Source organism: Ostrea edulis, chromosome 9 (genome assembly GCF_947568905.1).
Source record: "Ostrea edulis chromosome 9, xbOstEdul1.1, whole genome shotgun sequence".
Lineage (NCBI taxonomy): Eukaryota > Metazoa > Mollusca > Bivalvia > Ostreida > Ostreidae > Ostrea > Ostrea edulis.
Genome location: NC_079172.1, coordinates 68,768,980 through 68,795,496, shown reverse-complemented (window position 1 = coordinate 68,795,496; position 26,517 = coordinate 68,768,980). Strand labels below are relative to the sequence as shown.

Sequence of the window (26,517 nt, the reverse complement as noted above, 5' to 3'; positions counted from 1 at the left end):
GCTTGTATATGTTGTTTATATCTCCTAACTGATTCGATATACGAACAAAAGCATATTCTGCGTTTGATCAATTTTTAAACCGCAACAGGTCAATGACAAATAACCTTATGTTACAGGTGTTTCAACATAGAAAACCTAAATATATATTATCAGTATGTCTATGAAAGATTTAGTAGGATATCTGTAAAACAAAATTATATAAATGCCTAGAGAAATTAACTAACGCCGAAAGAGGTCCATTTTTGAAAAATCCGTCTAGCTTATCGAACTTATAATCTGCACTTTATGACGTCACAACAACCCAAGAATGTAAACAGCGAAGGGGGGGGGGGAGAGAGATTGAATAATAAAGATCTCTATCTTGTTATTCAGCCACATCAGTTTGAGCCGGTCCATCGAACTCAGCAATGAACAATTTCCGGGATCTATATTTTTTCATCGTAATATTTCTCTTCTTATTTTCCCCATTTTATTCAGGTATGAAAAATCACAGAATACCATGATTATTGTGATAATCCGGTAGCTGGATAACGTTAAGAAATCAGACTGATTTCTATGTAAGGAACAACCCAACACGTGTTCTAGCTGACACTACGTTTTTATATATTTTCAAACATGTAACTGAATAAGATGAGATGAATAAATGATTAAACAGTTCTTACATAAACTGATTCTATTATAACATTTTCCCTCTTTTAAAAGGAAATGGTCTTGACGCGTTAACTGACTAGATAAAGATGACTGAATTTGAGTATTTGCTAAGAAGTATCAAGTTACCTAAAATGATGCAGTACAGTTAAAGCAAAATCACAAAATACATTTGAAGCACAATTGTCTGTGGAACAAAGTCACCATAGCGTGCGGGTCGGATTATGGTTCTTCCAGATCGAGTCACTGTGGTTGGTTTCCTGGGTTGTGGTGTAATCGGTTCACTTGGTTTCAATGGTTTCTTAACATTGGCTTCCACAGGTGGACCAATGTTAAAGTTCTCCAATAGAGTGTTGGTCGGATCAGCTGTGTTTGGAACATAAGGGTTTCTGGTAGATTTTGAGGTCGCAAGTTTCACATGCCTCCAATTTCGGCGTACAGTTACAAGAGGAGTTTCAATGATGCATGTTCTCCGGTCTGGGTCAAACCTCTTGATGGTTCCAGTATCGTTCCACATGTTTTGGTTGTCAAGTTTCACCATGACTCTTTCACCTTCCCTCAGTGTAGGTAGTGGTCGCACGGCATGATGTTTATCATAATAGAAACGGTATCAGTCTTTTGTTTCCTCATCACGACTGCGAATTTTCTTGAAATCTGGCCATCAAGGACTCAGTGTGTTGTTCATTGCTGGAAGAGCTGTGCGGATCCTTCTCCCCATGATCAGTTCGGCAGGTCTTACTCCAGTTGCTGCTATTGGTGTTGACCTGTATGCCATAAGAACTTTGAAAATGTCTGGCTGTTTCAGAATATGTTTGGCAATTTTCACTCCGCATTCTGTTTCACCATTCGCTTGAGGGTAGTGTGGACTAGAGAATAGCTGAATGAAGTTGTAGTCCTTGGCAATAATTTGGAAGGTTTGTGAAGTAAATTGCGTGCCATTATCTGTAAATAACACTTCTGGAACTCCTCATCTTGCAAAGATATTCTTCAGTTTACCAATAACTTGGTCACTTGTAATGCTGGGTAAGTATGCAATTTCCACATACCGTGAAAAATAATCTATCACAACTATATACCGCTTGTCATCTATTTCGAACAAGTCAGCTGCAACTCGTTGCCAATGACGCTCTGGCAGGGTAGTTTTGTTCAATGCAGCCGTTGATGCACGTTCACGGCACATTCAAATGCCCATGTTGCCGTTATATATAGTTTCCAGTGTTTCACTGCGAAGTTTTCCTGGAATTACTATCCTTACACGGAACAGTAAAATACCTTCAAAATTTGAAAGTTCATTTCGTGACGCAAAATAATCTTGGGCTATTTGTGGAACTGGGTTGATGTGGTTTGGTCAGCCACGCCTTGTCAAATCCATTACGACTTGCAGTTCTCTGTCAAGCTCGGTTTCTTGCCTGATTTGGTCAAGCTTTCTATCTGGCACTAGTTTGGAATCCACGATAGAGTTGACAAAGAGAGCAACTTCTTCAACAGTTTGTTTGTCTATGTATGTTTGCTTCGACGGACTTCTGGACAGGGTATTCGGTAGAGCCATGAGTTTTCCGGGAACATCAGTAGTTGCTGGCATTTGACTGGTGTTCTGTCGAGATCTTGACTGTTAATCAAGGGGAATAATAGTTTGTGATCCGTAAGTAGTTTGAAGCTATCCATTCCAAGTAAGAATCTTGAAAATTTCTCACCTGTCCAGACTCCAGCAAGGCATTCCTTTTCGATTTAGGCATACTTAGTCTCATCCTGCGTCATTGTCCGCGAACAATATGCAATTGGTTTCAATTCTGAGCCCTTCTGTTGGAAGAGTATTCCTCCAAGGTCATAGCTACTTGTGTCTGCACTGACTACTATGGGCTTCCTAACGTCATAGAATGCCAAAACCGGGGTCTTGGTGAGCATTTCCTTGACATCAAAAGCGTTCTGTTGTGAGAGTCCCCAACGCCATGCTATGTCAGGCTTCAGGAGATATGTGATGGGCTTCATTGTGGTTGACAGGTCTGACAGAAACCGTCCTAAGTAACTGACCATCCCGATCACTCTGCGCAACTCATTTACGTTTGTTGGTGCATCTAATTCCTTAATCACACTGACTCTGGCAGGATTGGGCTAATTTCCTATTGGCTTATAATATGTCCAAAGTTCTCAAGTTGTGTTTTCTTGACTTCGCACTTGTCTTTGTTTAATTTAAGTCCAGATTCTAAGATTCTGTCGAGTGTTTTCTTCGAACGAGCATCATGTTCCTCACAGGCTTTTTATTTTTATAAATCAAAATATCGTCCATGATGACTTTTGTGCTCTCAAGTCCATGAAGTAGAGTGGACATCTCTCTTTGGAACATTTCCGATGCTGAAGTTATACCGAATGGAACTCTTTTGAAACAGAATCTGCCTTACGGAGTGATAAAAGTGGTGAGTTTCCAGCATTTATCATGTAGTGGAACTCGGTAAAATCCACTGAAAGCATCTAGTTTAGAAAAATATCTTGCCCCAGAAAGTTTAGGCAAGATGTCGTCCAGATTGGGAAGCATGAAATTCTCCCTTTTAACTGCTTCATTCAGTTTCTTGAAATCCACACAATACGGATTTTGCCGTTTCGTTTCACAACCAGTACCATGGGGGCACACCATTCAGTAGGTTCAGTAACTTTTTGTATGATTCCGTCCTTTTCCATTCTTGTTAGTTCTTCGACCTTGGGTAACAAAGGAAATGGAACACGGCGTGCGGTGCTCAATCAGTATGGTTTTACATCCTCCTTCAATGTTATTTTCATTGGGGTACACTAAACCAATCCACATGAACCAAAGACGCTGGTTTCATCCACACGGCAAATAAGTTCGAGTTTGTGAGCAACATTTCGGGCTAACAGATCACTATTTTGTGGTCCTTCAACTACATAGATACTGAAGGAATACTCACATCCTTTGTATGCCACATTTGTGATGAACTTCCCTCTGTAGTTCAATTCCCTTTCCGGACTCAGCAGCAGCAAGCTTACAGGGGTCAGTTTTGGTTGGCGTGGAATTCTACTGAAGGTTACATCTGACATAATGGTGATGTCAGCACATGTGTCGATTTTGAAGTTGACAGGTTGATTACAAACGTTTAAGGTCACTATCCAAGGGTCATCTGTATGGTCAAAGCTAATAGATCCTAAATGAAATGTTTCATCAGGTTCTTCATTGCGCACATCATGAACATGTAAGACTTTGCGTGCTGATTTGGTATGTTTGTTAGGACAACACACTTCAAAATGGTTCCATTTGTTGCAAGCTTTGCATCCTTGACCAATGGCAGGGTATTTTCCATCATGCCCATGCCTACGGTTACATCTGCCGCACTGCGGGTTGCTTGGACTTGGTTTCCCATGGCTATGTGTCTATTTGTTACTATAATATTTACGTGAAGATGGCTGTTTTTGGTTTCCATACCTTTTTACTTCATCCAAACATTTAAACTGTGAGGTTTGGTCTTGCATCTGTGTTTTCATATGTTCTGTCTGTCTTGCACACTGTATGGCTTCGTCTAGTGTTAGGGTGCATTTTAAATAGCTGTAGTTTCTTGGACACTCATATATAACATTTTTCCTTGGGACGAAATACTCATTGTATTTCTTCATCACTGTCTCGTACTTTTTTTGCATCGTCTGACTGCTCAAATACTAACGACTTAAAAATATGCTCTGCTTCTTTTTCCATAGCATAAATTAAACAGTTTACATGAATATCTCCATCAGCTTTGTGAAGCTTTGTGGCGATTCTGTAACGTTCAAACCTCTGTTTCCAGTCTGGTCACTCACTAGGATTACTAAAATTGAAATTCGGTGGTGGATTAAACTCCGGTATTTTGCAGCGCAATGGTATCCCTACACTTCTGACACCATGTGATAATCTGGTAGCTGGATAACGTTAAGAAATCAGACTGATATCTATGTAATGAACAGCCCAACACGTGTTGTACCTAACACTATGTTTTATGTATTTTTCAAACATATATTTGAATAAGATGAGATGAATAAATGATTACACAGTTCTTACATAATCTATAGCACTATGCAGTTAAAACAGTTGAAGTATAAGGAACTGAATGGAAAACATGACAAATGATGAAATAATAACCTAAGGATAACCCATAAAAGCTTAAATTAGCTTATTTCCTGAGGGGTCCTTATATTTATATCATACATACGATGAACAGACAAAGGGTCACAAAACATAAATGAAAATTACAAGACTAACAATTGGAGTAACAACATTATTGTTACATGTATATACATGTACCCACAACGGACAATGCAATACAAAGAACATTAAGAGACATATGCATAAAACATAACAAAGATTTTTGTATACAATACATTTTATTTTTTGTACATTTTAGATTGTGAGCGGAGAGAAGAGAACAATGAAAAGGAGACTATAATATGACTAGATATAGTACTTTATACATATGCAATACCGTTGATAACATAACTATAAAGGATACCAGGAGACCGTGGCCGATAATCTATAATAAGCTTACTACATACGTATTATATTTGACAGAGGATTATTGCTGTATCCAATGCATGATTATATATAATTGTCAATAAAGTGTACATGTACATGAAATCTGCATGGTTATATATAATTGTCAATATAGTGTACATGTACATGAAATCTGGTAACAAACTCAAGAACAGCATGGCCATGTTTACTCATATCTTAAAATATGCAAACATCCACGGGTAGTGCAGATTCAAATTTGTTCAAAATGTGGTCCCTGGGGGTAGGGTGAGGTCACAATAGTTAATCAAAGCTTTACATTAAAATACATAGGGGAAATCCTCACCTCAATAACAGCAGGGCTATGATTAGTCATGCAAGCATTCGCAGGTAATGTGGATTGAAGTTTGTTCAAATCATGACCCACCCACCCCCTCCCGGGGGTAGGATAGGACCGTGCAATAGGGGATCAAAGTTTGATACGAGAATATATAGGGACACTTCTTTAAAAACTCTTTTCAAGAGCATCGGTCAATGATACGCAAACATCTTCAAGTAATATATATTTAAGTTTGTTCAATTCAGGTGTCCCATGAAGAAGTTTGATATGGGAATATACAGGCCTTTTCAAGATTAGCAGGACCACACTGACTCATATCAAATTGCAAATGTTCCTAAATCCTAAAAGTGTTGATTCCATTTCTTATGCCCCCATGACTAAAGGCGGAGGAGGGGGTGGTGGTATTATTTTGTCCTGTCTGTCTGAAACTTAAACCTCTCTCATATAAGTTTGATGCTTCATGAAGAGCGTTAGCGCGTTATGAAATGCATGCTGGCGTGAAGCGTTGCTGTTCTGAATCTCCTGTATTTTCAAAAATGAAATTTATTTTTTTATATTTGCATTTTAATTTCACTTGTGTCGGAATATTCCTAGCTGTTCAAATAGGCGTGCTATACTTATCAAGATCCATACCCCAGGGCGTGTTTTTATGTCTTATATTAGGGACTGATTCACGATTCCCAAACCCCACCTTCATATTTTTGGGTTGTTCTTTTTTTTATTTTAATTAAATGATTGATCAAAATCTACTGTCTAATCCGTTTAAAAGGTTTCACACAAAAATGAAGGTTATATATCATGACAGAGAGTTTATTATTTGTTCTGAAAACAAAGATTGAGGAATGTTATTGTTTACAAAGTTTTCAAAATAAATGGATATCGATCCAAGTTTATTATATATATCACATATCAAGTATACTTTGTAAAATGTGTTTTTCTAAAGTTAAATTTGTGGTGTGCAAAATTAATAGTTTTTTAATTACAAAATTACACTGGTTTGTTTGTAAACATAAAAAGATTCTTTGTTTACATAACACAAAGTTAAAGCTAAACTTTTGCTTTAATTCTTGCATTCAGAAGGTCCAAAATTTGGTTGCCAACATTAAATGAGTTATGTTTTTTTTATTTTTAACATCAAAATTGATTTTTTGAAATAATGATAATTTTAAAAAAAAAACGTGAACATGCAGTCCCTTAAATTTAAGACTGTAATTTAAATATATTTGAAAAAAATCTAACGTATAACGATAAATCAGCGAATATCAATATCGGACATCGCCAGTGGCGTAGCTTCCTATGAAGCACGGAAGTATGTGCTTCCATATTGTTACGGTAAAAAAAATGAAATAATTTAAAGTCAAGTTAGATATATCAAGAAAAAAAATATGGCATAAAAGTTAGTGTTGTATTATGTTTATCAATCAAAATACTCAAGAATAGGCCCACACCTCCCAAAAAATATACATTGTACATGTACTACAAATCTCAGGTGAGAACCTCTTTTAAAAGGTTTCGGATCCAGGAATCGAATTTGGTTTGCATATTTGTTTCATATCGCAGTTTCCGGTTTGCATTGTCAATTTGTCGGTTTTAATTTTATTAATTTACACAGTTGACAGTCAGTTACCTTTTGTATGTGTGTGATGCTGGCTTTTTGGCAATTGGCAGCTTAAATTCCTATGGAATAAATCATGTGGCAGCTAAACAGCGCTTCAGGATTTTGTAAGAATTGAATTAACATGTATATGTTACGTGCTTCAAAGAAGTAACGCACTTTCCTGCTTTCGTAACGAAATCTGACATAGGTTATGTGGAGCATTTAATTTGTGCACTTTATTTCTTTACCTGTATCATCATTAAGTGATTCAAAATGACAGATGCATCTCAATAATGAAATTAGTGTTGTTTTCCGACTCGGAATGGCTTAGAGCAGCATCCAGCTTGCCTGCATCCAGCTTGCCTGGGTTCTCTTGCAAATAAAAGCCATGCCAATACATACATGTACCTGATATTTGTTTATTTTCAGATAAGGCACCGGTGTGCAAATGCATACTGGGAGCGAGTTTTTTGTCATCGGTTGTCATCAACTTTCCACTGAGTCAATACCGCCACCTGTGTGTGTATCACCATTCCCTCATTGTACAGAAATTGCAGCTTTGGCGCCTTGTCACAGCTAGAATTGCTTTCCTGGATGTCAAGGACCTGATTGTTGGAAGCATCCTATTCTACTACTTTAGAACTTTTGAAAGAAGATATGGTTCAAGAAAGTTTATCGTGTGTATTCTCTAAATCTCTATCTGCATTGACTTGTTAAAAAAAAAATAGATACAAAATTGTTTTCAACATTTCTGAACTGGCTTCAAATTGACTGATTTATTTTTCTCTCTCATTTCTGCTTTATTAATTTTTTTTTAAATCAGAAATTAAAACACTCAAACAAACTGGTATGATAGAGGGTGACATGTCGGACGTCACACATATACACTCATGTAATTACATATTTATATATTTCAGGCGCAGTTGATTGGATTTTTTATATTTGGGAGTGTATTAGAGTTGTCTGCTGTCCATGTGTGCAAACTTTTACATTTTAATATGGAGCCTTTGCCATCTGGCCCGTAAGTGTTTGTGTAGCATTAATTTAGATTAATTCTCTTCTCTGTACAATCCTGTTCTATGTACTAGTATGGTGTTGTTTACTGTGAATCACTTATTTTTCATGAGATCTACAGTCTTGTCTTGAGATCTACAGTCTTGTCATGAGATCTACAGTCTTGTCTTGCCGGATTATCTGTTATGTGTGAAAACTCTACTCTGTGTTTTTGTTTATTTCGGATCCAAAAAAACCTAGTACAATGAAAATAACCAAGATGGAATTTACAGCTGTTTATGCTACATATATTGTTAACAAGGGTGTCAACCGTGTCGTATATTTTTTTTGTAAATATGATATCCATGATTATGCAACTTGATATTTCATGTACTGTATCTTTTCTAGGAGTCCTAAAGTTGTGATTATTTTTGTAGACTGTTTAATTCATCCAGTCCTGTAACTGTAAGCTGTTAATTTTGTAGATTGTGCTTTATTTATCCGTTTTTCGTACCATACTTCCTGGATATTCCTAGAATAGAACTTGGAAATGTTTTGGGAATCCCTATGACAGGGAAGTCATTCCAGTATTTTCTTGGGCTACAGGTGAAAAAAATATATAAATTACATTCAATCTTTTGAGTTACCAGTATTTTACAGGATAAAAAACATATATGCTCTTCAGTTTTATAAGTTTGTACATCATGTTTTGTCAGAAAAGTGTATGGGAAGTTTTTTTATAATCCTGTGTGGATAGAAATAGAAAACTACATTTAATGATATTTCTTGTGTTACTTCTGACAGGTTGCCAGTGGTTCCCTGGAGACTGTGATCGTAGCCATCTGTGGAATTGTAAGCATCAGAAGGAATTTATATGCATTGCATGTTGATTAGCGAGTGTCACAAATTATTGGGGATCTCCGAATCATTTAAGTTTGTCGGGACTAATTTTCATGGAAAGTCAATATTTTTCTCTGTGTTTTCGTAAAGTTTCTGTACATTGAAACATATACATACTTACTTTCTGTAATTTGTGTATTTCTTCGAAATTCTTGGTAGCCACATAAATTTGGCTGTTATGAAGCCTAATGATTCCACAATTATATTATAAATCATGATAATGGCGGCATTGTATTGGTGCATGTAGTCATACATGTACATATACATTTGATGAAGTACAGAAAATAAGGTGATACTGCAATGTTTTTTTTTAATCTATTGATCCAAAGAATTTTCATCATCAAATCTCCAATCAGACCAGTACAGGGGGACGGTACATGTCATTGGGCTCGTAAAATGACCAGTGTGTAGGAAACTCATAAAATGACCAGTGTGTAGGAAACTCGTAAAATGACCAGTGTGTAGGAAACTCGTAAAATGACCAGTGTGTAGGAAACTCGTAAAATGACCGGTATGTAGGAAACTCGTAAAATGACCGGTATGTAGGAAACTCGTAAAATGACCAGTGTGTAAGAAACTCGTAAAATGACCGGTATGTAGGAAACTCGTAAAATGACCAGTGTGTAGGAAACTCGTAAAATGACCAGTGTGTAAGAAACTCGTAAAATGACCAGTGTGTAGGAAACTCGTAAAATGACCGGTATGTAGGAAACTCGTAAAATGACCAGTGTGTAAGAAACTCGTAAAATGACCGGTATGTAGGAAACTCGTAAAATGACCAGTGTGTAAGAAACTCATAAAATGACCGGTATGTAGGAAACTCGTAAAATGATCGGTATGTAGGAAACTCGTAAAATGACCAGTGTGTAGGAAACTCGTAAAATGACCAGTGTGTAGGAAACTCGTAAAATGACCGGTGTGTAGGAAACTCGTAAAATAACCGGTATGTAGGAAACTCGTAAAATGACCGGTATGTAGGAAACTCGTAAAATGACCAGTTTGTAGGAAACTCGTAAAATGACCAGTATGTAGGAAACTTGTAAAATGACCAGTATGTAGGAAACTCGTAAAATGACCGGTATGTAGGAAACTCGTAAAATGACCAGTGTGTAAGAAACTCGTAAAATGACCGGTATGTAGGAAACTCGTAAAATGACCGGTATGTAGGAAACTCGTAAAATGACCAGTGTGTAGGAAACTCGTAAAATGACCAGTGTGTAAGAAACTCGTAAAATGACCAGTGTGTAGGAAACTCGTAAAATGATCGGTATGTAGGAAACTCGTAAAATGACCGGTATGTAGGAAACTCGTAAAATAACCAGTGTGTAGGAAACTCGTAAAATGACCAGTGTGTAGGAAACTCGTAAAATGACCGGTGTGTAGGAAACTCGTAAAATGACCAGTGTGTAGGAAACTCGTAAAATGACCAGTATGTAGGAAACTCGTAAAATGACCGGTATGTAGGAAACTCGTAAAATGACCAGTATGTAGGAAACTCGTAAAATGACCGGTATGAAGGAAAAAGATATTGAAAACTGTATAAAGCAGTATTTTAAACTCGCTAAAAAATTAGCAGGGCTGACTGCTTGTAAAAATTGTATGCCCTGCCAAAGACCTAATTGCCTGACAAAATATCAACCATTTCTGAAATTACTATTATCACTATATATGTATCTATCTTTTAATTAAATAGGAATTAGGACTCAAGTTCCCTTAACTTCGATCCCAATCATGTATAACTTTATAAAGCCCCTTGGCTTGTTACAACTTTGTTACCAGTATGGTAAGCAGATTTGATACATCTAAATTTTATTTCGTGATAATTTTAAGGTGGCCAGTCAGGCACCTCTACAAAGAAATTTTTCACCCACTGCATCATGTATGGGTCTTTGGTGGCCGGGCGCATGGTTATTCAAACTCTGATTACTTTGGATACGGATCCTGATGTATGATTTAGATTGTAAGATCGGGCATTTCTTTGTATAAGATTTTGGACATGTATTGCAGTTTCACTCTCCTTTGTTAACTCCCAATTCACATTTTTCTGCTTGAGGAAGACCAAGAAATAAGATGATGCATGAAGTACATCCTGTATGAAAGAGCAAATATTAGATTGTACCTGTCCACAAAATATCCCACACCATACATGCTGTACTACAAGTAGAAGCCACAAAATACTCGGATGTCCGCCAAAATTAAGGAAACCATGGTGTTTGTGTCTAATACTGAATATCTTAATCATACGATGTAGATTAATTTTTCTTTTCTTTGGTAGATAACTGGAATTTTATGGCGGCAGAACTTTTTAAAAATCCAGCAAGTAATCGCTATACCCAATGTGATTGCTGGTATCGTGTACAAAATTTTTGGCAGATTTATTGAATCTGCGGAACCTAAAGACAATGTTCTCCCTATGGGAGCCACTTTGGAGTTACAGAGGCAGGAGAGGATGGATGAGATTGAACATCAGGTGTTACTACAGTCAATGCGAGAGCAGGGACCACCTTATAATCCAAACCAGGTCAGTGTGTAGAATTTCACAGAAAAAAACAAAGGTATTTCTGCAGGTCAATCTGAGAGCAGGGACCACCTTATAATCCAAACCAGGTCAGTGTGTAGAATTTCACAGAACAAAGGTATTTCTGCAGTCAATCTGAGAGCAGGGACCACCTTATAATCCAAACCAGGTCAGTGTGTAGAATTTCACAGAACAAAGGTATTTCTGCAAGTCAATCTGAGAGCAGGGACCACCTTATAATCCAAACCAGGTCAGTGTGTAGAATTTCACAGAACAAAGGTATTTCTGCAGTCAATCTGAGAGCAGGGACCACCTTATAATCCAAACCAGTTCAGTGTGTAAAATTTCACAGAACAAAGGTATTTCTGCAAGTCAATCTGAGAGCAGGGACATCCTTATAATCCAAACCAGGTCAGTGTGTAGAATTTCACAGAACAAAGGTATTTCTGCAGTCAATCTGAGAGCAGGAGCCGCCTTATAATCCAAACCAGGTCAGTTTGTAGAATTTCACAGAACAAAGGTATTACTGCCAGTCGATCCCAGAGCAGGGGCCACCTTATAATCCAAACCAGGTCAGTTTGTAGAATTTCACAGAACAAAGGTATTTCTGCAGTCAATCTGAGAGCAGGGACCACCTTATAATCCAAACCAGGTCAGTTTGTAGAATTTCACAGAACAAAGGTATTACTGCCAGTCGATCCCAGAGCAGGGGCCACCTTATAATCCAAACCAGGTCAGTGTGTAGAATTTCACAGAACAAAGGTATTACTGCCAGTCGATCCCAGAGCAGGGGCCACCTTATAATCCAAACCAGGTCAGTGTGTAGAATTTCACAGAACAAAGGTATTACTGCCAGTCGATCCCAGAGCAGGGGCCACCTTATAATCCAAACCAGGTCAGTGTGTAGAAGTCGATCCGAGAGCAGGTACCACCTTATAATCCAAAACAGGTCAGAGTGTAGAATTTCACAGATAGAACAAAGGTGTTACTAACAACATCTGAGAACGGCCATCTTTCTATAGTAAAACACGAGTTACAGGAAAGCCCAAGAGAATTTTTTTTAAAAAAATTCATTTCATGCACAATTCATTATATTGAAGTAATATTATATACGTAGTGCATGTAGCTGAGGGTAACATTGAAAATTTTCGCCCTTCGAAAACCATTGTCAACCGAGGTGCATGGGTGAAAATTTTCAACATTACTACCCACTACATGCACTATTTGTTTTATTATACTGAATGTCGTACATTTATTAGATGTTTCACCGGCTAAGTCGTCTTCCATGATATCACCTGTTGTCAAGTATTGTTTCCCGTTGCTAGATATTAACCCGGAGAGCGTGGTTTCTGTACTCAGAGGGTATCAATGTTTTTTCAAGTGCTTCTCCACCAGTAAGATGTGACTAAATTACATGAAAGTGTAATATTTTCATTGCTTGTTAAATAAAATAAATAAATAAATGTTTATTCGGTATATACATACATAAATACCAAGGATAACCCATGAAAGCTCAAAAGCTTATTTCCAATGGGGTCCTATGATGCAAGGATGTTTGTGCTAGGGGGTCATTTCGTTCTGTTCTTCATTATAATTCAAGGGCAGGACCCACTTAATGGGCTAAACCAGGAAAGTCGCTGGTAGTACAAGTGTCAACAACATTGATTTGAGAACAAGTTCTTGATGCGTAGTTAGTGTCCTAAAGAAATTGATATTTTGAATTTTATAATATGGAAATAGAATTTCATTTTTGTACATTTTAGTTCATATTTTTACCACATAGATGGTTTTCTGCTACTTCAGTTGTAAGGATCCCCATCAGTATCACATGGTACAGTAAAACACAGTTATAGGGAACCTCCAGAGTCAGCAAAACAATTCATTATAACCAAACTTCATTATACAGTAAAACAGTTATAGCGGACCTACAGTACCAGCAAAAACAGTTCATTATAACCAAACTTCATTATAAAGTAAAACATGGTTATACAGAATCTCCAGTCAATAAAACAGTTTGTTGTAACCAAAGTTTATTGTACAGTAAATATGATTATACAGAATCTCCAGAGTCAGCAAAAACAGTTCATTTTAACAAACGTTCGCTACAATATGACCTCCAGGGTTAGCAAAGTTTTTTATATCCAAACTCCATTACAGTAAAACATGTTTATAATGACTCTCCAAGGTCAGCATAAAAGAGTTTCTTATAAACATACTTCATTATATCAATAAACATAATTTTTGTTATTTTCTTTTCATTAATGAATAAATCAATATCACTGCGCAAGAAGCATGGATTCATCATAAGCATGTTTGTTATAAATGTGTTTTACTGTTACTGTACTAAATCTGACTGCAGGTGGGGTTGAAACACTACTAGTGTATACATGTGCCAATAAACCACAGTTATAGCCAGCCTCATTTCACATTCTAGTGTGCATGTAAATGTAAGGTTGTTTTTTTATTGGAAATTTTTCAGAATGGTCCAGGGCTGTTTGAAGCTATGAATGATGCAGTACCATTTGAAGATTATAATCAGGGACTCAGGCAAAGAAATGTCCCAGCAACAGACCCGCCCTCACAGGAGCAGGTAGAGTTGATAGTCGCACATCTTATGTATAGCCAATGTGGACACATTTAGTGTTATCGTAGCAATATAATATACATGTATGTGTTATTAGACACATCCTGATGTTACTGTAGCAAATGAATGTTATTGATAACACAATGTACCGTATTCATCCTTTTGAGACCCCCATCCCCCAATAAGCACCCCTTGGGCCTTTTTTCAACTCTCAAAAATTAAGAACCCCCCCCCCCCCCCCATTTAAACACAGTACAATTTGCCTTATACCAGTATCACCTATCATATCTTTGTGTATTTACTTTGATGATTTGAAATAATAAATCAATAAATAAGACCTAAGTGTATTATATTGTCATAAATGAAAGTATAACAATATCTCATTTAGAATTTAATCAGTTTTCAAAGTCAAAACATCACGGGAAATATGTCAAAAACAAGGTTCTAAATAACCACCCCCTTTTTCCAATTTTCTAAGTACCCAGGGTGCTCAGTAGGATGAATATGGTATATGTTTTTTAAGTTTTCCATTTCATTATCATTTTGGAATATTAATAATATATAATGTGCTCCCTCGATATATATGTACTGTGCTCTCTCGATATATTGCCGCCCCAAACTTATTGCCTGAAAATCCTAAAAAAAACAAACAAATTTCTCCCCATGTTGACACACCCGTTATAATACCCGCCCCTCATAATGCCATATGCCACTGATTTTCTCAAACAGTCAAATTTTAGAGAGTTTACCCTCGATAATTAGGTAATTGGTAATCACACCTGTACTTCGAGAGCAGTATGGTGAAGTGCGACAGACTGGACAAGATAGTCAGATGGTCAGGTTAATTGCAAATAATTGCTGAATTAAACTCTAAATTATCTAAATGTTCATACAGAATGAAGCACAGATTTTACAGAATTGAAATTTTTTTTGACTGCTCGGTGAATTATCAGTAATGGTGAATTTACTATATTGCCACCCCCACATTATTGCCCAAATTAGTCGTGAACAAAAGTTTGCAATACGTTGAGTGAGCGCTATATACTAATGAAACCAGCGATGTTGATAATATATTTAATTTAGCCAGTGGATGTTGTTGGTCACATATTGATTTAGCTATTTTCTGTCAAAAATTGCATTATCCATCACTACTGTTTCTTTATTTAGAGCTAGTCGAGTACACCGTACATTACTGTACAGTAATTTCTGTCATAACCAATGTACTATGTACTTATTCCCAATTTTCATTACTCCATCTACATTGACTGTTCATCCTAAATACTAGTCGATTTGTGAATGTCAAGAGCACTAGTGACAAAAACAGGATTTTATTTCAAAGGCAATTTACAATTGTCAAATAATTTCTGACAATTTACGTAATTATTTGAGACAAATTTGAAAGGCTTTGAGACATACATTTGACTGTAGTGTTTGTTTCAGATCCAGCAGCTTGTGGACATGGGTTTTACAGAGGAACGGGTGAGAAGGGCGTTACTAATGTCTCAGAACGACCTTAACACCGCCACAAATTATCTGCTCCAGGAATCTTAGCAGTCACTGGTGACTTTGTGTATAAAACTGTTATTTTGACATTAGAAAAGGAGAAGTTGTCCAAAGATGGAGATTTTACCAAATGGCCTGCTGAGGCCGCTGACATTGATGTTTATATTTTCCAGTCTCGATTTTTGTGTATACAATGTACAACATGTGTGCAAAATCCAATTAGTAATGCATCGGAAGTGCGATATTTATATTTATATAATTATTTTAACATTTGATGGATATCCATTTTTTGTTCACTTGAGCCAAAGGCTTCATGAAGCTGGCACTGAAAAGCACAGCAGAATTATGTCAAATGCAAGTTTGTTAATATGCAAACTTATAATGATAGTTTCTTAAGTTCTCTCTATAAGACTTATACAACAATGTTCCCATTAATGAATATCATGCTGGGAAGTTCCACTCAGTCCTTAGGATTGGGATATTTTAATCAGATTCTATCAGAGAGAGACTAGGAGGGGGGCATTCTTCTTGTTCAGAAATAGAAGGTTTTGTTTATATGTATTTTTAGTAGACTTATCTCTAATTGCTTTTCCAAAATCTGCTTTAATCATCAAAGAAAGAAATGTGAGAAAAAGACAAAAAATAATAAGATCCTCTTGGACATCAGTAGTGATAACAATGACAGGAATATATTGTGTATCTTTTGTTAATGTTAACAATGATAGAAATATCATGTATAGTTTGTTAATGTTAACAATGACAGGAATATATTGTGTATCTTTAGTCGTGACGACAGTCTCTTTCATACTGAAATGTAACATGTCAACATGTGAAGTCAACACCTAACATAAGACTCCAAATATAGAGATCGAGTGTTCAAGTCCATTTTCCTTTTGGTGCAAGTTTGGACGGATGTTAAAATCTGTTTTCCAAGCAGCGTGTGTCTTAATGTATGGAAGCTGTAATGTCATTTTTATTGGCAAAAATCATTTGGCATTTTGTGCTGTTTTGATAATAAACTATACATTAGAGCTCCCCTTCTTTGTATTTTTTATCACTGAAATATTATTTCATTGAAATAAAATTTGGGGTAAGCTGGTGGTTTAAGTCCATTCTGCTTCTTAATCTTCACGTCATTACACAAAACACCATATCATATTTCATTACACAAAACACCATATCATATTTCGAGGCAGATAAATATACCGTATATGTAGAAATTTTAGCAAGGATTTAATTTTGGTATTATTAGTGAGAGTGGAGAGATTGCTAAAATTGAACATTGCTATTGTTACATATTGGAGGCAGTTAATTTTGGTATTATTAGTGAGAGTGGAGAGATTGCTAAAATTGAACATTGCTATTGTTACATATTGGAGGCAGTTAATTTTGGTATTATTAGTGAGAGTGAAGAGATTGCTAAAATTGAACATTGCTATTGTTACATATTGGTATTATTAGTGAGAGTGGAGAGATTGCTAAAATTGAACATTGCTATTGTTACATATTGGTATTATTAGTGAGAGTGGAGAGATTGCTAAAATTGAACACTGCTATTGTTACATATTGGAGGCGGTAGTTATCTTTCCTGGAATTATGAAATATGTACCCATTTTTATGGAAAAATCGCTAAATTTGTGTTTTGCTAAAAATTCCACTTGTACAGAATTCCCTCCAGAGTCGCTAAGTATAGCAATTTTCCAGCTTGTTTGATACACATTTTGTTTGAGCCGAGGGCACAAGTCTTCAGTTGCTTGTATATTGCTATTTTAGTGTGATTTGCATTGGATTCCAGCATAACTTGCAGGGATCTAATTGAACACAAAGTTTCTTTAAGTAAGATGAATAAGATTTAAGAGTATTTGGTGCTTGTAAAGATAATTGCAGAAATCCATCTAATTAGATACATGAAAAAGCCTCAAGTTCCTGGTGTATTTGAAGGTCAAATTGGAGGGTCGAGTACGCTGGTATTGAAAGTAGTAATATTCAGCATCAAATTTCTTTCACATTTGTAGGGAGAATACTCAGACACTTGTTTCTGTAAATAAGTTATAACCTCTGTGTACTAATAACATGCATTATTATTAGTATACAGAGGTCATAACTTATTTACAGAAACAAGTGTCTGTGGGAGAATAAATGTTATCGATTTTACAGTTAAAAGACAAGGTCATTGTAATGGAACTTTATAGAACGTGCTGGCACATATTTAACGAGGGGATGTCTGCTATACAGAGTTGTTATTTTGAACAGATTGGTCCTAATCCACTTACAAATACGAAGACTTATTATTGTTTCAGTGATTTAATAGAAAAGAAAATAGTTTCCTATGGATGGTGATTTGTATAAAATGTCCATGAGCCACAATGCTCACCCAGTGTGATGTTGTTCATACAGAGATGGCTCCCGAAGCTTAGAAAGCTAATTATAGAAGCTCAATAATGTATGAAGACATATACACTAAAAGTCCTCCAATGTTTGGAAAGATTCCCAAAGGAAATGAATATCCAAAGTAAGGCCAATCTGGGTCAGGGTTTACAATTAGTATAAATCTCCATTTTCCATCTAAAGATGCTTCAAAAGTATTTCTCCAAATGGTACAGCTTTGATGATGAAGAGAGTCTGTTTAAGTAAACCCTCTCCTTAGTGAGAGGGAGAAAGGACATTATCAAAATAATTAACTTCAATCAACAAAAAACAAGAAAGCTTGCATTTTGATTGAACACATGATCTTTTTAAAAACAAATATTAAACTTCTTGAACCAATCCGTGGCTCCATATTGTACAGATAAAAAAAACAATTTCTGAGCGAAATTCACCTTGATCATATGTTGGAGCTACATGTACATGTAAGTTTATCAAATTCTGCAGTAATGGATGTTAGTAACATCAATCTAATAAAAATTAAATCCTATGATCTGCTCTTCTACTATCGCTACACATAGGTTGTAATAACATTGATATACATGTACATGTAAATGTACTACAGTGAAGGGGGAGGGGGGGGGGGGGTGTCATGCTTCACAATGTAGTCCTAGCTAAATGTGATTCACGTCGATAACACGAATATGTTGGGAGTTTATAAGTATAGGCCACAAAATCTGTGAAACTAGGGGTCAGTGAATCTGTAGACTATAGCGGGTCACAGAATCTGTATAACTGTTACAGTGGGCCACAGAATCTGAATAACAGTGTGGGCCACAGAATCTGTATAACAGTGTGGGCCACAGAATCTGTATAACTGTTACAGTGGGCCACAGAATCTGAATAACAGTGTGGGCCACAGAATCTGTATAACAGTGGGCCACAGAATCTGTATAACAGTGTGGGCCACAGAATCTGTATAACTGTTACAGTGGGTCACAGAATCTGTAGAACAGTGTGGGCCACATAATCTGTATAACAGTGGGCCACAGAATCTGTATAACAGTGTGGGCCACAGAATCTGTAGAACAGAGTGGGCCACAGAACCTGTATAACATCGTGGGCCACAGAATCTGTACAACAGTGTGGGCCACAGAATCTGTATAACAGTGTGGGCCACAGAATCTGTATAACAGAGTGGGCCACAGAATCTGTATAACAGCATGGGCCACAGAATCTGTAGAACAGAGTGGGCCACAGAATCTGTATAACAGTGTAGGCCACACAATCTGTATAACTGTAACAGTGGGCCACATAATCTGTATAACAGAGTGGGCCACACAATCTGTAGAACAGAGTGGGCCACACAATCTGTATAACTGTTACAGTGGGTCACAGAATCTGTAGAACTGAGTGGGCCACCGAATCTGTATAACAGTGTGGGCCACAGAATCTGTATAACTGTTACAATGGGTCACAGAATCTCAATAACAGTGTGGGCCACAGAATATGTAGAACAGTGGGCCACAGAATCTGTAGAACAGAGTGGGTCACAGAATCTGTAGAACAGAGTGGGCCACAGAATCTGTAGAACAGAGTGGGCCACAGAATCTGTATAACAGCATGGGCCACAGAATCTGTAGAACAGAGTCGGCCACAGAATCTGTATAACTGTTACAGTGGGTCACAGAATCTGTAGAACAGAGTGGGCCACCAAATCTGTATAAAAGTGTGGGCCACAGAATCTGTAGAACAGAGTGGGCCACAGAATCTGTAGAACAGAGTGGGCCACAGAATCTGTATAACAGTGGGCCACAGAATATGTGTAACTGTTACAGTGGGTCACAGAATCTGTAGAACAGAGTGGGCCACCAAATCTGTATAAAAGTGTGGGCCACAGAATCTGTAGAACAGAGTGGGCCACAGAATCTGTATAACAGAGTGGCCCACAGAATCTGTATAACAGTGGGCCACAGAATCTGCATAACAGAGTGGGCCACAGAATCTATAGAACAGAGTGGGCCACAGAATCTGTATAACAGTGGGCCACAGAATCTGTAGAACAGAGTGGATCACAGAATCTGTAGAACAGAGTGGGCCACAGAATCTGTAGAACAGAGTGGGCCACAGAATCTGTATAACAGAGTGGGCCAAAGAATCTATAGAACAGAGTGGGCCACAGAATCTTTATAACAGAGTGGGCCACAGAATCTGTCGAGCTGTGTACCGTTGCTTTCTTGACAGCATATCTTTCACTGTGGTGGCGTACTTCATTTTACATAACATTAAGTGATAATTACAGGTACATATATTTACTATGGCAGTATCATTTCAGAATTTTACAATACTACATACTAAATAAAACAAAATGAACACATCTAACATTGTCCGATTATTCTACTAAATCATCTCATTTAGGGACTATAACACATATAGTATGTCATGTGATCTTGTTCTGAATCCTGATAAGTTGGAAATTGATGATCACTGTAGGGATTTGCTTTTGAATTTCCTTTCAAATGCTGCCACATCAAACTTCCTCTTGCATCCATTGTAATTCATGTAACGGATTTTACCAAAGATTTCCCGCTCTTTCCAGCCCTGATCATGAATTCCACAAATTGACCACATGCACCCTGTGAAATACAGAAACTACAGGTAAGGGAAGTCTATTGACGAGTGTATTTATGACCATGCATCTTTCTCACATTTGTAATTTCATTACGTCACTATCAAGCTGACACTGTAAATGCTGGTACATCATCAGCCCATGCAGTTTACAGATGAACATTAAATATAGCTTTTCTTTTGTTTCTAAAATGCTGGTACATCATCAGCCCAGTTTACAGATGAACATTAAATACAGCTTTTTTTTTTTGTTTCTAAAATGCTGGTACATCATCGGCCCAGTTTACAGATGAACATTAAATATAGCTTTTTTTTTGTTTCTAAAATGCTGGTACATCATCGGCCCAGTTTACAGATGAACATTAATAGCTTTTCTTTTGTTTCTAAAAATTTAGCGGGATGACATAATTCCACTTATTAGCAGTAATGTGTTTCCTCTGTAATCAGAAGACAGAAACACAAAACAATGTTTGATTTAACACGTAGCAATGACTTACCCACGTAACCATTCGGGTCTCTTCCGTCCAGTGAGTATTTATCGTTGAGGTAGATTGCAGTTTCTAACGCCACTTCTGGACTTGGTGTCCACTCTAAGATCTTCTTGGCCCAATACATTCTCAGAAAACCATGCATTTTCCCCTCTATAACCATCTGTTTCTGTATCAAAATAATACATTAAAATTCTTAATTAGCTGCGATCAAAACATAACTGATTACGATCATAATACAAGAATTTCATCTTTTTAGGTCACCTGAATTCATTCAGGTGACCTATTGCTATCTGTTTTTGTCCGTCGTCGTTCGTCGTGCGTCAACATTTGAACATTTTCAGCTTCTTCTCTGAAACCCCTGAACCAATTTCAACCAATTTTGGCATATAGCATCTGTGGGTGGAGGGGAACTAAAATTGTGAAATTCGTGGTCCCTGCCCCCCTGGGGCCTGAGGGGTGGGGCAAAAACCATCAAAATGAGTGTAATTTTAAAAAATCTTCTTCTTTACTCCTGGACATCAAGAAGCCAAACTGTGGGCATAATTATAATGAGCGTTGAGCCCTCTACCAAAATTGTGAAATTCATGGCCCCTGGGGCAGGGGTTCTTGTGTTAGGGTGGGGCTCTATTGGTCATATAGTGAAAGTGTAGAAATTCTTTGAAAATCTTCTTCTCTGGGTATTAAGTAGACAAACTAATAGCATGGTAATGATGAGCAAGGATGCCTCTTTATACCCCCCGCAACAAGTTGTGGGGGGGTATACTGGAATCGGGTTGTCCGTCCGTCCGTCTGTAGACGCAATGGTTTCCGGGCTCTAAAGCATTATCCTTTCCACCTACCGTCACCATATCATATATATGGACTACCCATGGGATGAAGATGTTCCCTATCGATTTTGGGGTCAAAAGGTCAAAGGTCAAGCACACTGGACATCGAAGTAGCAATATGGTTTCCGGGCTCTAAAGTGTTATCCTTTCCACCTACAGTCACCATATCATACATATGGACTACCCATAGGATGAAGATGTTCCCTATCGATTTTGGGGTCAAAAGGTCAAAGGTCAAGTGCACTGGACATTGAAGTAGCAATATGGTTTCCGGGCTCTAAAGCGTTATTCTTTCCACCTACAGTCACCATATCAAACATATAGACTACCCATGGGATGAAGATGTTCCCTATCGATTTTGGGGTCAAAAGGTCAAAGGTCAAGCGCACTGTACATTGAAGTAGCAATATGGTTTCTGGGCTCTAAAGCGTTATCCTTTCCACCTACAGTCACCATATCATATATATGGACTACCCATGGGATGAAGATGATCCCTATCGATTTTGGGGTCAAAAGGTCAAAGGTCACGCGCACTGGACATTGAAGTAGCAATATGGTTTCCGGGCTCTAAAGCGTTATCCTTTCCACCTACAGTCACCATATCATACATATGGACTACCCATGGGATGAAGATGTTCCCCATCGATTTTGGGGTCAAAAGGTCAAAGGTCATGCGCACTGGACATCGAAGTAGCAACACTCAGAAAAGAGGTAGTTTATACCTATTACCAACACCCTTTGGGAGATTGGGGTAAGCGGGGGGTATTCTTAGTGAGCATTGCTCACAGTACCTCTTGTTAAAAATTGTGAAATTCATGGCCCCTGGATCAGGGGTTCTGGTGCTAGGGTGGGGCTCTATAAGTCATATAGTGAAAATGCATTATTTCTTTGAAAATCTTCTTCTCTGTCCTTGGGTATTAAGTACACAAACCAATAGCATGGTTATGATGAGCAAGGATGCCTCTTTCAAAATTGTGAAATTCATGGCCCCTTGGTCAGGGGTTCTGGTATTAGGGTGGGGCCCTATTGATCATATAGTGAAAATGCATTTTATTTCTTTGAAAATCTTCTCCTCTGCTGCTGGGTATTAAGTAGACAAACTAATAGTATGATAATGATGATCAAGGATGCTTCTTTCAAAACTGAAATTTATGGCCCCTGGGTCAGGGGTTCTGGTGCAAAGGCGGGGCTGGCCACATAGCTATTCAATGTTTCTTCCATCCAAAAGTAAAATTCTTATATTTAAACACAAACCTAATTCAAACATTGGAAGGTTGTTACATGATACTCAGGTGACCTATAAGGCCCCTGGGCCTCTTGTTTGTTTAGTTTTCTTCATCCTTTAAATCTCTTTTCTATCCTTTACTTCTTAGAGTTGAAAACATCAAAACCTTTTGACCCACTGTTGATAGTTCTACAATTAGTTACCTGCACAGCACTCTACAGATTGTCATGTGACCTGACATACTACAGGTGTCTACACTTACCTGTGCAGCATTCCACAGATTGTCATGTGACTTGGCATACTCCAGCTGTTCTCTTGTGTACACATACTCCCTCTTGTCCCCAGCATGAACCTTCAGAGTTTGTTTGGCCCAATCATATGCTCCTGTAAATTAACCAAAATTTCACATTCATTGAACAATACAGAGATGTTTACAATATCATTTTCACACAAGAGTTATTTCCCTTACATCTGCATCATAGTCAGTCAGTCAATTAATGAAAGAATTAATCATCAGTTGCTTGTAAGATTATCAAGCAGCATTCCTTGAACCAATTTATATTGTATAAATGGTTTGTTACTTTTCCTGTCCATTGAGAACTATCTTGTTTACATATACTAATAACCATATCATATTAAGTTACACCATAATACAAGTTACACTATATATCTTGTTTATGTCATACAATATGAAATGCTTTAGGACAGATAACACTTAATAAACTGATAAGGTGTTTATTTAAATGCATACTCTGCTCCAAACCATTTTATCTCCAAGATGATTTAAATCTATTCTATTAGCTAATTTCCTCATAAGTAGTGTTTTGAGAATGTCTGTTGTGATTTATATCAAGATAAAAACTTAAATTTTACTTATTGCATTGTGTATGGAAGATTTATGGATTATTCAATGTAACTTACCATCAATTGAGTCATAGTTTTTGTTGTAGAAACAGAAGTTATCGGACAGCTCCCGTCGTATAATGGCCTCCTCTATATACGACTCTACGGAATCTTTGTACCGACCACGGTACTGCCTCACAGTCAGAATGCAGCGCTGCACAGAAATCTGTCCTATAAATCAAACATATACGTTTTCTCAATCTCTATATGGATGTTTTCAACTATCATACAGAACATTACAATTCAAAGATTATTTTATTCATCATTAATTTTAATGTATTTTGACAAGGATGATAAATTATGTATCAGAATAAAAGTCCAGGGCAGAGTACCAGGTCTGGATTTCTCAGAAAAAGTTAAGCTACGTTTTACGTGACATGGCTATCAATTTGATCAAAAGGATCACATAAAGGAATTTACCAAATTTGATCCATGGGGACAGGTTGCTGAGGGCGTTCTTGTTTGGATTATTTCTGTCAGCACCGAAGTATTTCAGCCTCTCCTTGCAGAAAGATTCCAACATGTTTAGTCCTGCTGTACTCCCCGGCACTGCCCATTCCACCTCTGTAACCTTACGATCCACCTCAAGGCTGTCCTCGGCTGTGGACCAATCAACTGACTGAAAAATGGCGAATTGTATCTGTGAGACATGGTGCTTTTATGGTCATGAAATAATTCCTCTTGATATAAAGGTGCTGCTGAATCCCAAGATGTTCGTCATCATAACAGATATGCTTATTTTGTACCTTTCATGAAGACATTGCTTTGTGCAAATGCTTGCAGATATGAATATTTTGTACCTTGTATAGAAATATTGGATTGTGTGTATGGTTGCAGATATGATTAATCAGTACCTTGTATGGATCGAAACATTGATTTGTGTGTATGGTTGCAGCTATAAGCTCATTTTGTACCTTGCATTTTGACTTTGGTCTGTGTTTGTGCTTGCGTACCTTGCATTTTGACTTTGGTCTGTGTTTGTGCTTGCGTACCTTGCATTTTGACTTTGGTCCGTGTGTGTGCTTGCGTTCCTTGCATTTTGACTTTGGTCTGTGTTTGTGCTTGCGTACCTTACATTTTGACTTTGGTCTGTGTTTGTGCTTGCGTACCTTACATTTTGACTTTGGTCTGTGTTTGTGTGCTTGCGTATTGTACCTTACATTTTGACTTTGGTCCGTGTGTGTACTTGCGTACCTTACATTTTGACTTTGGTCTGTGTGTGATTGCGTACCTTACATTTTGACTTTGGTCCGTGTGTGTGCTTGCATACCTTACATTTTGACTTTGGTCTGTGTTTGTGTACCTTGCAATTGTTCTGTGTGCGTGCTTGCGTACCTTGCATTTTGACTATGGTCTGTGTGTGTGTTTGCGTACCTTACATTTTGACTTTGGTCTGTGTGTGTGCTTGTGTACCTTGCATTTTGACTTTGGTCTGTGTGTGTGCTTGCAGACCGGGGGGAATTCTGTTAAATACTGATTTAACTGGTTGTGGATCTTGTTCCTAATTGTTCTGGCTCCGTATTCCAATTTGGGCGAGGCTTCCCAACAAGGCACCAAGTTATGAGCATCGACCTGAAAGGGCATTCCACACATGTATAAAAAAAAAAAATAAAGAATTAACCTTTATAGCATATCATTGCTAAACTGACATCCCTACAGAAGAAGAGGGCTATGGGCTGAAATAGTCACTTGAATGCATCTTCACTCTAACTGGATGCTGCCAGTTTTTTTTAACAACCCTACCCTATTTTACTCAATTCTAAATTGCACCTCCTTTGCATAGCATCTGACCTCTCATATGACCAAACATGAGATTTTTTATGAATGAATACCCTTCACCAAAGGATGCTCTGAGTAAAATTTGGTTGAAACCGACACAGTAGTTTCTGAGAAGAAGATAATTATGCAAGACAGCAGACAAATATGATCAGTAAAGCTTACTTAAGCCTTTGGCTCTGGTGGTGAGTTAAAATATTAAAATTCACCTGACACAGAGGAATATTTGCAGGGAGAGCTTTCACAACATCTGCTACCCATTCTGCTGGAACTCGCAGGGGAGAGAAATCCGTAACCACTCCTCCAATCTTGTTCTCTTCTACAAATGTAGGTAGAACATCCTTGGCATGACCAATCAACAGGTGGAAAGATATGTCTAATTCTCTGCACTCCTAAAACAAATCATTCAAGTAATCATGAAACAAAGGCAATTTTCAATGAAGTAAAGTAGATTTTAAAACAAGAGGTCCATGGGCCACATCGCTCACCTGAGTCACCTTGGCCCATATCTGAAGACTTTCCATATATATTTGCATGTAAAACCTTAGTCCCTATTATGGCCCAAACTACCCTTTGCAAACTTGAATCTACACTATGTCAGAAAGCTTTCATGTAAATGTCAACTTCTTTGGCCCAATGGTTCTTGAGAAGAAGATTTTTAAAGCTTTTTCCTTTATTTGTATGTAAAACTTTGACCCCCCCCCCCCCCCACTTGTGGCCCCATCCTACCCCCC

At 37.5% G+C, this 26,517-nt stretch overlaps 2 protein-coding genes across 2 annotated transcripts in view; one reads left to right on the top strand and one right to left on the bottom strand.

Annotated features, from left to right (window-relative positions):
* Positions 1–7,014: 7,014 nt before the first annotated feature.
* On the top strand, positions 7,015–16,600 carry LOC125659036 (ubiquitin-associated domain-containing protein 2-like). The gene is made up of 8 exons (XM_048890570.2): positions 7,015–7,196; positions 7,501–7,748; positions 7,989–8,092; positions 8,550–8,670; positions 8,869–8,916; positions 11,240–11,485; positions 13,962–14,072; positions 15,507–16,600. Exons 1-8 carry the CDS (start codon positions 7,166–7,168, stop codon positions 15,615–15,617), a joined length of 1,020 nt encoding a protein of 339 aa, XP_048746527.1. The 5' UTR covers positions 7,015–7,165; the 3' UTR covers positions 15,618–16,600.
* A 3,629-nt stretch (positions 16,601–20,229) lies between these two features.
* The window catches only part of LOC125659024 (deoxyribodipyrimidine photo-lyase-like), an 11,127-nt gene continuing 4,839 nt past the window's right edge, over positions 20,230–26,517 (bottom strand). The window contains exons 4-10 of the mRNA XM_048890538.2: positions 25,993–26,175; positions 25,421–25,579; positions 24,428–24,626; positions 24,026–24,178; positions 23,367–23,488; positions 21,059–21,218; positions 20,230–20,569 (exon numbers count right to left, since the gene is read on the bottom strand). Of these exons, the coding sequence (XP_048746495.2) occupies positions 20,418–20,569; positions 21,059–21,218; positions 23,367–23,488; positions 24,026–24,178; positions 24,428–24,626; positions 25,421–25,579; positions 25,993–26,175 (1,128 nt within the window). The 3' untranslated portion in view covers positions 20,230–20,417. The remainder of the gene's footprint in view (positions 20,570–21,058; positions 21,219–23,366; positions 23,489–24,025; positions 24,179–24,427; positions 24,627–25,420; positions 25,580–25,992; positions 26,176–26,517) is intronic.

Bases quoted from the DNA above. Each gene is read 5' to 3' on its own strand.
- LOC125659036 (XM_048890570.2), top strand. From the start codon at position 7,166: ATGTGGCAGCTAAACAGCGCTTCAGGATTTT. The intron at 8,671-8,868 runs GTGAAAAAAATA...TACTTCTGACAG, and splicing joins AGTATTTTCTTGGGCTACAG to GTTGCCAGTGGTTCCCTGGA. The intron at 8,917-11,239 runs GTAAGCATCAGA...TTTCTTTGGTAG, and splicing joins TCGTAGCCATCTGTGGAATT to ATAACTGGAATTTTATGGCG.